The sequence below is a fragment of the Puntigrus tetrazona genome, chromosome 21 (genome assembly GCF_018831695.1).
Source record: "Puntigrus tetrazona isolate hp1 chromosome 21, ASM1883169v1, whole genome shotgun sequence".
Lineage (NCBI taxonomy): Eukaryota > Metazoa > Chordata > Actinopteri > Cypriniformes > Cyprinidae > Puntigrus > Puntigrus tetrazona.
This window is the reverse complement of record NC_056719.1, coordinates 12,928,184-12,940,400: the sequence shown is the minus strand read 5'-3', so window position 1 is coordinate 12,940,400 and position 12,217 is coordinate 12,928,184. Positions and strand designations below refer to the sequence as shown.

At 37.1% G+C, this 12,217-nt stretch overlaps 1 protein-coding gene across 3 annotated transcripts in view; it reads left to right on the top strand.

The window, feature by feature from the left end:
- Window positions 1-12,217, top strand: part of kif4 (kinesin family member 4) — a 44,671-nt gene that overhangs the window by 4,568 nt on the left and 27,886 nt on the right. For all 3 annotated transcript variants that reach the window (XM_043222043.1, XM_043222044.1, XM_043222042.1), the window contains exons 6-10: window positions 754-920; window positions 3,643-3,737; window positions 6,279-6,398; window positions 7,120-7,295; window positions 7,450-7,511. In XM_043222043.1, the coding sequence (XP_043077978.1) occupies window positions 754-920; window positions 3,643-3,737; window positions 6,279-6,398; window positions 7,120-7,295; window positions 7,450-7,511 (620 nt within the window). The remainder of the gene's footprint in view (window positions 1-753; window positions 921-3,642; window positions 3,738-6,278; window positions 6,399-7,119; window positions 7,296-7,449; window positions 7,512-12,217) is intronic.

Here is a 12,217-nt window from a genome sequence, read left to right as displayed (position 1 = left end):
CGTGAAATCACTGATACACGATATTATGAGTGTATGTTTGGCTAGAGGCAAGAGATTAGTTGGGTACCTAGAACATTTGCCGGGTTCAGTCCCAGAATGAGCTCTGTATAACAAAAGCTGGAGCTAATGGCGTAAAGGATGTGCTATAGTGATGTAGTTGTTGTGCGGCTCTTTGAGCAGATGTTTTCAATAATACAACCCTGCAGTGTCAGAAGGGTTAGTCTGTGATTTTTAAACTTGGAGGGAAGTGTTTATTTTAGGTCTTTTTTTTTTTTTTTGACTGAGATTGTTCGGCTATTTTGCTTCCAGTGTACGCGTTACCTCATCAACTCTCAGAAAAGGCGTCAATATCGAAAAACTTGTAATTTGAGCATTAAGCATATTATACATAAATAACAATGTACCAAGTAGCTGATCATCTGCCATGTTTGTAAAACAATGCAAACACTGCTTCTCATTCTTTCTGTTTTTTGACTGTCTAGCGTTTTTTACTTGTACTTGTCACGTGTCATTCCTGGACCTTTTATGAATTGTGTGTAAATGCACGCACATACTGTAATCCAGAAAATCACTGGCAGTGAGAATGAAGCAAGTCTAATGATTTGGGAGCAATTGCTGGAACACATTACTGTTGTATTTTACAGGAATCTCTCTGTAAAAGGGGCTTGGGAGTAAGGTCCACACAACTTTGGCTCAGACTACCTTAAATTTTCATACTATGACTACTTATGTCTTTTTGTTTTCATTGTGTAGATTGTTGGACTAACAGAAAAGGAAGTGTTTACTGCTCATGAGATGGTGGGTTGTCTTGAGTTGGGAAACTCTGCACGAACAGTGGGCTCAACAGCCATGAATGCAGCCTCATCTCGCTCGCATGCCATCTTTACCATATCACTGGAGCAGCGACGCAAAGGAGACAAGTATGTAAAAGCACATGTTGTTAAACTAAGATTACTTAATGTATTCTCTAAACAAACATTTTGAGTTGGCTGTTCTAAGATGCTATTTCAGGTTGTATATGGTGGAGGAAAATGAAGAAAGCAGTGTCTAATTTGTCTTTTTGTATATAAAAGGCAGGGATAGGTGATTTAGTTCAAAGACCTTTAGTTGAAAGTCTCTTCTCAATTCCGATAGCAGTCAGGTTAGATGGTTTAAATGTATTTGTCTTTTACATAATCTGTGAAAAGTTCAGGACCATTAAATGGTTGACCAGTCAGATTATTTAGTCCAAACATTACAAGCTTTCATTACATTTTAATTTATAGTCTTTTTGTATGGCTGTACTTAATAATAATAACAATAATAATAATGATCCAAATCTCAATAAAATGCATACAAACCATATCCTATTGTAATCATGTTTATTATAATCTATTGTTGTTTTTTTTTTTTTTTTTTTTTCTTGTAAAACCCTTAACATGTAAGCTGACTGAAATTACACTGTGATGTAACTTCTCCCTCTGTGTGTGCATGTACACACACACACATTAGTCAGAAGCAGGGCTGTAGGTTTTATTTGTTTTGCTTTTGTTTTCACAAATGGCAAAAACAAATATTGATGCTACAGATGTTGAAAGTTAAAAGCACAGGTCAAACACTTGTAGCTCCAGGCAAAAAATATCTTTATCCAAAAATTTTCAGGAAAGTCACGCATCATGATTTTATCCTGATTCTTTGTCATGTTGATTTTACTTTTTTAGTAAAAAAATTATTGCAGAATTATATACTATGTGTGGGTTGTACTGCAGCGTGGATAAATCTAATGTTTTGAGGTGAATGTGTAGCTGTCAGTCACTGCACTGGTGTGAATCCTGTATTTAGTATTAACAGATTATATTGAAATATGTGAGACAAAATAAGAAATTTCACCAGATATTTTTTATATTTTCATCTGAACAAGTCTGTTCTGACTGAGGGGAATAAAAATTGCACTACTGATGGTGATTTAATTAACGATTGATTTGCTCACCTCATACCCTGCCAATTGTTGTTATAATTCTCAAATTATTCATGTTAACAACATTAATATTGTGTGACTGTGTATTAGCATGTAGATTTCAATTTATGTACAGTCTAATCTTTGATAGTCACATTTGAATTTCATATTAATAAGTTCTTTTAACCCAAAACGCAAACTGTTCCCTTCAAACTGGTTTTCCTTAAAAATGCAAATCTTATGTAATCACAGGCTATCTGTATTAAAGAACATTGAAATTTTTATTGCATATCACTTAGTTGCTTATGAATGTTTTGTAAATGATTAGTTTGTCATTTAAGTGCTTATGAATGCCTTTCATCTGAATGTTATTATAAAGTGTTACTTTATTACTTCTTAACTGCATTTGTTTTTGTTTTTTAAACAACAATGAAGAAGCATTGGTGTGTCTTCAAATGGGCTGAAATGCGGAGTTGAATTGATAGCGCTTGTAGCATCTTGATATAATTAGTAATAAATATGTATCATCCTGCCGTTACATTTTGATGCAGTCTTAGTTTATTCCAATGAGGAGGAGGAGAAGCCTCATTTGCATGTCTCTGCGGCACTTAAGTGAAACTGATTGTCCATAACTTTCAATAATTAAAGCACTCCCAGATACTGAAAGTGTTTTTTCTTTTTCTTTTGTAATTGTCTTTTCCCCCTTTATGTTATTATATTTTTTACAGTGTATATTTAAGCAATATCACACAAGCAATAGGCTAAAGGCCCCATTATACTTCAAACTAAAGCGAAGAAATAACTGAAATCGTCAGTTCAGAACATTGTCATTTAGAATACTATACCGTCACTCAGCCTTTTCGAACTTTGATGTCACACATGGTGATCCACTTCAGTCAAACAAGCTTATAGATTTAATGCACCTTTCACAAAGAACTACTTCACTCCTGAGCAAATCAAATAAATGACTTGACGACGTAAACAGTAAGACATTTACCACCACCTACTAGCCTTTTTAGTTCATTAATGTTTAGATTATCATTTCAATAAAGAAATAATTACACAATAGTAACTTTTAAATGATCTTTGGGAGTAATGTCAGCCAAATTAGATGCATTAATCATTACCTCATGTAATTAGATTTTAAAATATTTATTCACTTACCAGCCCCCTGTATGTCCGTATATGTTTTGTTTGTTAGTTGAGAGAGAAAGAGAGAGGTTGCTGTGGTTGTTGCATTTTTCTGAGGGTTTGCTCCTCAATAGCGGTATTGCGAGATTGCTGTTATCACGATAGCCCTACTGTGAGCTTATTAACAGATGAATTATGTTCATGCTAAACGACAGATGCTTGTAAATGCTGCTTTGTACTCATTTATTATTGACAAATCTGCTGCAGTATGGCCAACTAGAAGTGCTGTCTATCAATCTTAGTTAAAGCAGATTTCAATATTTACTAATGCATTAAATCACAAGTTCTGTATGCAGTTTGAGCTAACATGCATAACTGAATTTTCATGACCTAAGGTTTACAACGTTTAATGAATACTGTAATGTATTGTACATTGTTTGTTCATGCATCAGCTAATGATTGTAAAGTGTTTCTGTCTGTCTGTCTTCTGGATCTTGTATAATACAATTACTCCACATGTTATAGTTATACATTTTATGGTAAGTACTTATTTTAATTGATATTTGTTTGTCAAGGACTGATGTCATGGTCTCCAAATTGCACTTGGTGGATCTCGCTGGATCTGAGAGGCAAAAAAAAACTAAAGCTGAGGGAGATCGACTCAAAGAAGGTGAGTGCAATCTAAAAAAAGTTAACTTTTTTTTTTTTTTTTTTTTTTTTTTTTTAAAGCAATTGGAGTTTATGGTTATAATCATAGATATAACTGTCATCCGCAATTCAGTACTGCGTAAATATCAAAAGCATCACTGGTTTGTAAAGTTGACAAATTGAGGGTGCAAATGGGTTGAAATCTGTGTGACGATTGTGTGAGAATGATGGGGTTTCATACCAGATCTGGCAACCGGACAGCCTTTGAATATATTGACTTTATTATTCATATAATAAGATTATGCAGATTATAGGAATGTTACTAAAGGTAAATGTAGTAAACATCATAAAGTACACCCAGTGTTTTTTTTTTTTTGTTTTTTTTAATAGCAAGATAAAAATACTAGAGAAATATGGCAACTTCGGCAATGTTGATGCCCCAAATCCATAAATAATTTACAAAATTTGTCAAATAGGCTTGAGGGTTTTTGTTTGTTTATTTTTGTTTTGTTTATAGACAACCGTCAAGCCCAAGAAACTGCGTTAGTATCCTATACTACTGTGAAATTTGGCTTATTAATTTAGATTATTTTATGTAATCAACCAGTCACTTTTATTTATATTGTGCTTGTACAACACAGATTGTATCAAAGAACTGAACAGTATCAAAGAATAGTGTGATGGTAATGTGTAATGACAAGATTAACACCTTTTTTATTAAATGCAGAGATGGTCTCTGTAATCAAATCGAAAAGGATAATCTTTGGAAATTAAAGTGTCCCCAACTAAGCAAGACAGAGCCCAAAACCCCTTCCATGAAAGAGCGGAAGGAGGAAAAAAAAATATTTTTGTGTGTGCAATTGTGGATCCAGTGATCTGTCCACTGGGCTCATCTAGGTGTTCTGGTCTAATGAAGGTCATCTCTTGGCGCTGATCCACCATCTGATCTGTATATAAACTCAGAATGAGTATAAGAAAAAGACAGACTAATATTAGCAGAGATGACATTCTTTTTACGATGTAACAAGTACATTGTGTGTTATGGGGAGTGTCCCCGGTTCTGGCTGATCTAATTAATGCAGCCTAACAATCCTTCGACATATATTTGGATAATGGAACTGTATTGTTTGTTATGTGTAGGCTAGGTTAAAGAGATGTCTTTTTATTAAAAAAAAAAATTAATGTAGATTTAAATCTGGATTAAAAAGACACATCTCGGGATATGCCACCTGCAGTCGATTTTTCAGAGTTTTGAGAATGCAGCGGACTTGCGGGACTATAATGTCATAAGAGCTTGCTCAAGTATTGAGGCGCTAAATCATTCAGGGCTTTATAAGTAATTTAACAAGATTTTAAAATCTATCCAATGTTTGACAGGGAGCCAGGGCAGTGTTGACAGAAACAGGCTAATGTGGTTAATAAAGTGGTGCCCTTGTGTGGTGCCCTGGTGGCCTCTCTACAGTACTTTCTCTAGATAATGTCATATAAAACACCATTACTTCAAATGAGTTATACTTAAAGCCTGCTCTCTGAGAAGTACTGAGGATATTGCTATAAATTGTAGCAACACCTCTCCCTTTACGTTTTGGACATAACTAATTTTTATAGTAGTAATCTTGGGGGGGTAGACTAATTTGAAGTAATATTCATCAGGTTTTAGCCAGGTATCTGTCAAACAAAGCAAATCTAGGTTCTGATTGATCATATAATTTATATAAAGTGCTTTCTCAGAAAAGGATCTTTTATATTCAGTAAGCCAAGTTTAATCAATCAATCATTTTTATTTCTATAGCGCTTTTAACAACACAGGTTGCATCAAAGCACTGTACAGTATAATGTAGAAGAGTACAATGACAGGGATGTATAATGACGAGAGTGACCAATTTCTTATTAAATGCAGAGACGGTCTCTGTAATCAGTTCGACGTTAAATCACTAGAAGTTAAGTGTCCCCTACCAAGCAAGCCAGAGGCGACATCATTTGCTTCTCTGTATTCTAAATATTTTTTATTTGTTGAACATCAATTAAATTGTTGCTTTAAATTTGGTTTGGAGGACACAGTCTTTATATTGTGATATCTAGGTGAAAGGGTCTCTATGTGCTGAGAATTAAAGCTTTCTGTGACGTGAAGCGGATAGCAGACTGTCAGCTTATCCAATCTATCTGCTTCCTGACCTGGACCCTAGTTAGTCAAGTGTGAGCTCTAAGACTATGCGCCATATTTCTAGAGAGAAGAGCGGTATGACCCCAGGAGGGGTGAAGACCATCTGTTTTCAACAGGTCAGGTCTACCCCAAAAACTTATCCAATTACCTATGAAACCCATGTTATTCTGTGGGCACCACTTGGACCTCCAGCCATTTAGAGACTGTGTATTTCACCCTGGTAAGTAGGGCAGGGACTACAGCATATTATAGTGTCTGACATCATACTTGGTGTAGTATGATGTGTAGAGTTCATATACCTTTTTAATGTTATTTTTAGTGCTCTCTTTCTGGAGAAGTTGACAGATTTATCTTAAGGTGACTTAAGTACCTTACTTGATGACTTGATTTGTGTCACAGGAATAAGCATTAACCGTGGACTGCTGTCTCTGGGAAACGTGATCAGTGCACTCGGTGATGAAAGCAAGAAGGGAACCTTTGTGCCATACAGGGATTCCAAACTGACACGCCTCTTACAGGGTAAGATGTGATTCAGTGAGTTGGTTCAATTTACTCTATTTTCAAAAATTTAAGTGGACTGCAATGCACTTAAAGGGTTAGACAGAAAGTTCTGTCATTTAATTGCTCTCCCTCATGTTGTTCCAAACTCATAAGACCTTTGGTAAACTTCTGAACACAAATTAAGAGATTATTGATGAAACTGAAAAGCCATTTGGCCCTCCATAGACCGCAATACAACTGAAATGGTCCAGGACCAGAAAAGCAGTAAATGCAATGATTAAAACATGTCAGTAGCTCAACTTGGAGAATAGATTATCATCACAAAGAATACAAAAACAACTTGCGTTGTGGTACTATTCAAATGGCGAAAGACGTAACCTTATGTAAAACTTGACCTAAAAAGGATTATTTTTGCTGTTTATGGAGGACTAGATGGCTCTCTGATTTCATCAAAAAATATCTTTAATTTGTGTTCTGAAGATGAACGGAGGTAACTGAGTAACTAGTGGCATTTTTTTTATTTTGGGGCGAATTAACCCTTTAATGCATAATAATAACATTTATTCAATATTTTTAACAGTTTAAATCCTGTTGCAGTGATTTTCTGAAGCTGCTTTGTGTAATGTAAAATGCTGAAGTAGGAAAGTGTTGTTGTTGTTTTTTTTCCCCATAAGCTATTTTTCTGATCATAAAAAGACAAATACATAATTACTAAAATTATTGCAAATCATGTTCCTAGACTCTCTCGGAGGAAACAGCCACACCTTGATGATCGCGTGTGTTAGTCCAGCAGACTCCAACATTGAGGAGACCATCAATACGTTGCGCTATGCTGATCGTGCTCGTAAAATTAAGAATAAACCAATTCTCAATGTTGACCCACGTGCAGTAGAAATGAAGCGACTTAAACAGCAGGTACTAACTCTGTTTGGTCATTTGAGGCTTTTGGGTGCTTTTTGGGTGCTTTTCAACTGATAAATGACTGGTTATCTAAAAACAATAGAACGCTGAGGAAATATTTAATTTAATGATGATAATGGTCATTTTAATTTTATTTTTTTAAACACAGGTGCAAGAACTTCAGGTGATGCTTCTGCATGCCCGTGGAGGTGTTGCATCTGTGCTGACAGGGTATGTCCTTTTTCTTTTAAGATTTTTAGTTTCTGTATTGCTTAGGTTTTTTTGTAACACTTTACAGTATAGGCACAATCATTAGGTATTCGTGCATTAATTACGCGTTATCAGGATTTAAAGTCTTTCATTCATGACTTCATGGATTAATGATTTATCATTTATTACACATGATCATGATTTTTTTTTTTTCTTTGTTTACAAAAAATAAGAAAACCTCTGTTTATTATCCACTTTATGTAATTCATGTATCATTTATCTTGAATTTTTGCATAAAAGTAATTTATTTTCTGCAGGTAAGACTAGTCAAGTCAAGTGGCTTTTTCTTGTCATTTCAACTACATATAGCTGTGCAGTACATTAGTTAAATGAGACAACGTTTCTCCAGGACCTGGTGCTACATGAAGTCACATTTACAACAAAATACACAATACAAAAGAACTCACATACTGAGCTAAGACAGTGGCTTAGCCACAAAGTGCAACATGTGCAGACTAGTGCAAACAGCAGGGGAGTAGAGTGCAAACCCAGTGTGCAAACTAGTGCAAAGACAAAATCAGTGCAAGGCAAAGACATAATCAGTGCAAGAACACAAAATGCAAACAACAATAAATATGAAGTGCACAACAATAAATATGACGAGACATGACAAGAATGCTTATGGAACAGAAAGTCCATTCAGGTGTGATTATTGAGGAGTCTGATGGCTTGTGGGAAGAAACTGTTCAGCAATCTGGTTGTGAGGGCCTGAATGCTCTGGTACCCCTTTTCCAGATGGCAGGAGGGTGAATAATGTGTGTGAGGGATGTGTGGGGTCATGTGGTTTTGCGCATGCAGCGTGTGGTGTAAATGTCCGTGATAGAGGGCAGAGAGATGCCAATTTCAGCTGTCCTCACTATCCTTTGGAGGGTTTTGCGATCCGATACGTTGCAATTCCCAAACCAGGCAGTGATGCAGCTGCACAGGACGCTCTCAATGGTCCCCCTATAGAACATAGTCAGAATTGGTGGAGGGAGATGAGCTCTCCTCAGCCTCCTCAAGAAGTAGAGGCGCTGCTGGGCTTTCTTGTTGATGGAGCTGGTGTTGAGTGACCAGGTGAAATTATCTGACAAATGAACACCAAGGAATTTGGTGCTCTTGACGGTCTCCACCTTGGACCTGTCGATGGACAGCGGAGAATGGTCACTCTTTGCTCGCTTGAAGTCAACAATCATCTCCTTTGTCTTGTCGACATTCAGAGATAGATTGTTGGCTCTACACCATGTTGTGAGCTGCTGCACCTCATCTCTGTATGCTGACTCGTCATTCTTGCTGATGAGACCCACCACGGTCGTACCATCAGCGAACTTGATTATATGATTGGAGCTGTGCATCGCTGCACAGTCGTGAGTCAGCAAAATGAACAGCAGTGGACTGAGCACACAGCCCTGAGGGGCTCCAGTGTTCAGTGTGGTGGTGCTGAAGATGCTGTTCCCTATCCGGACTGACTGAGGTCTGCCTGTCAGAAAGTCCAGCATCCAGTTGCAGAGAGAGGTGTTCAGGTCCAGCAGGCTTAGCTTCTCTACAAGTTGCTGAGGGATGATGGTGTTGAATACTGAACTGAAGTCAATAAACAGCATTCGGACGTAGTTTCCCTTTGAGTCCAGATGTGAGAGGGCGAGATGGAGGGTTGTGGTGATAGCATCGTCCGTAGCGCAAACTGTAATGGGTCAAGAGAAGGTAGTAGCTGTGACTTGATGTGCCTCATGACAAGCCTCTCAAAGCATTTCATCACAATTGGTGTGAGTGCAATGGGACGATAGACGATAGGCACGAAACCACAGACTTATTAGGCACCGGGACAATCGTTGTTGTTTTGAGGCACGTCAGAATGACAGAGCTGCTCAGAGAGATATTGAAGATATCAGGGAAGACATCAGCTAGCTGCTCTGCACACTCCTTCAGTACTCTGCCTGGAATGTTGTCCGGTCCAGCAGACTTCTGTGGGTTAACTCTATAAAGTGTTTTCCTCACGTCAGCTGTGGTGAAGCAGAGTACTGGGTTGTTGGTATGAGGGGTGGACTTCCTCACCGTTGTTTTGTTCTGTGCCTCAAAATGTGTGTAGAAGTCATTCAGCGCATCTGGTAGGGAGGCGTCACCATCGCAGACAGGTAAAGTCTTGTAGTTGGTGACCGCTTGAATGCCCTGCCATATGCGCTGAGAGTCACTGCTGTTTTGAACGTGGCCGTGGATTCTTTTCACTGATGTGAACTCTTCCAAGTCAATGGATTCGCCGTTGGTTGCAGCCTCCCTAAATATTTCCCAGTCAGTACACTCAAAACAGTCCTAAAGAGCAGAGATGGATCCTGCTGGCCAGGTTTTAATCTGTTTCAGAACCGGTTTAGAGCATCTGTATGCTGGAATCAACATAATAGATGTGGTCTGAGTAGCCGAGGTGGGGGCGGGGCTCTGCACGATACACGCCGGGAATGTTTGTGTAAACAAGATCCTGCGTGTTCGCTCCTCTCATAGCAAAGTCCACATGCTGATAGAATTTAGGGAACACTGTTTTGAGACTTGCGTGATTGAAATCTCTGGCGACGACGATAAACAATCCATCGGGGGGGCATTCTGCAGCTCGGTAATAGCTTTGTACAGCTTGCTCAGAGCCTCCTTAGCATTAGCGCTGTGTGGAATATAAACTCCGATAGTGTAAATGGTAGTGAATTCCCGTGGTAGATAAAAGGGTCTGCATTTGACAATAACGAACTCCACTAGCGATGAGCAATAGTTAATAATAAGCACAGAGCCCTTACACCATTGTTGTTATAAACGTACGTCACCGCCACGAGTCTTACCGCACAGTGCAACATTTCTGTCACCACAAAATGTGAAATACGGTTAGCCCGTGAATTAATTGAATTAATAAAGGAATATACTAAAAGCCATGCTTAACAAATAAAAGAAAAATGATCTCACATTAATTTAATAATCTTGTATGTATGCATGAGGCAATGTTTTTTTTTTTTTTTTTTTTTTATAAATCTTTTAGTAATTCAAGTAGTTTTACCTACACACAATTTTTATGCACAAAAAACATATAACCCGTAAGCACAGATTTATCCAAAGTATAAATTATAAGTATTACTTTCTCTTTCCTAAATGTAATAATCATGCATAATAAATCTTAATCATGATCACATCATGATGACGTACCCAACTTAATGTTGTAATTACTGTGTAGTTCGTCCTTGTCATAAGTCATAAATAAAAGACTGAACTCATGTTAGTTCTTGATAATTTATGAGATATTAATGCATGAAATAAGGCATAATTTATGCATGAATTCAGGGTAATTCATGTGATCTTGCCTCAAAGTGTTACCAGTTGTCCTAACATGTCAGTTTTGGAATTTGCACTAGGACTTGTCTCTGACTTAAACATTGAACTCACCAAACGTTCTAGTTGGTCTAAGGATCTTTCTTGTATTCCAATTCTAATTCATTTGTAAGTGCGTTCAAGTTTTTCAAATCTACATTTCTGTAATTTAGACGTAGTAGCTATAATTTAACTCCTAAGAACCACTTTACATGTTACACACATTACACACATGTATACACATTATCATTCTGTTTCCACTGAACAATATCAAATAGGAGAATACCATGATCAGTTTAAACGCTTCTTTTTTTTAATATATAAATGCAGAGACATTGCTATAATCAAATTAACAACAATCACTACAAATTAAGTGTCCCCAGCTGTGAGAGAGTTTTTTTTTAATTCTGTTAGTGCTACAAACTGATGGTAGTCATATAAATGCGATTTGAACCATGCTAAGGCACTTCCACTAATGCCAACATAGTTTTCTAGTTTATTCAAGAGAATATTGTGATTGATTTGGTGTTGAAGGCAGCGCTTAGATCCAAAACAACCACTCTCAGTTGATAGAGAAAAATGGTATCTGTAAGAATTTCCAACTTGATTTGCTTCTAAGAATGAATACAGGATACTGCCTTTTCTTTTATCTTTGACAGAAAGGGGAGATTCGAGATTGGTCTCTAATTGACTAAATTGGGGTCAAGATGTGAGTGTTTTTTTTTTTTTTTTTTTTAATATAAAGGAGAGGCCTCTCAACAGCCAGTTTGAAGTTTTTGGGGACATATCCTAATGACAATGGTGAATTAATAATAGTCAGGATAGGATCTATGACTGCTGGAAGCAAATCTTTTAATAGTTTAGATGGAAGAGGGTCCAGCATACATGTTGTTGCTTTTAGATGATTTAACAAGTTTGTACAATCCTCTCCTATAATAGAAAATGAGTGTGTTTGTTATACCACGGAGTCAGACTGTTCTCTTTCATCTTTCTTAAGCATAAAGGGGCAACTGTGTCTAAAGTGCTAGAAAAAAAGAGTCCATGGTTTATTGCTTCTGCAGTATTGGATGTGCTAACGAATTGTGATTTAAAGGAAGATTACTTGCAAAGCACTCCTTTGTGGTGAAAGTGATGGTTTTAACATACTTGTAGCGAGTTGTAGAGTTTACGGTTTTGGCTATATGGAGTTCACACAAGACTAGATAATGATCTGAAACATTGTAACTTTGCTGCAGAATTTCAAGACCATTTACATCAATTCCTTGTGACATTTATATCATACTCTAGATCTTATACTAAATAGGTCCTGACAGGTGTTGTCTAACCCCAGTAGAGTTCAGAATGTCTAG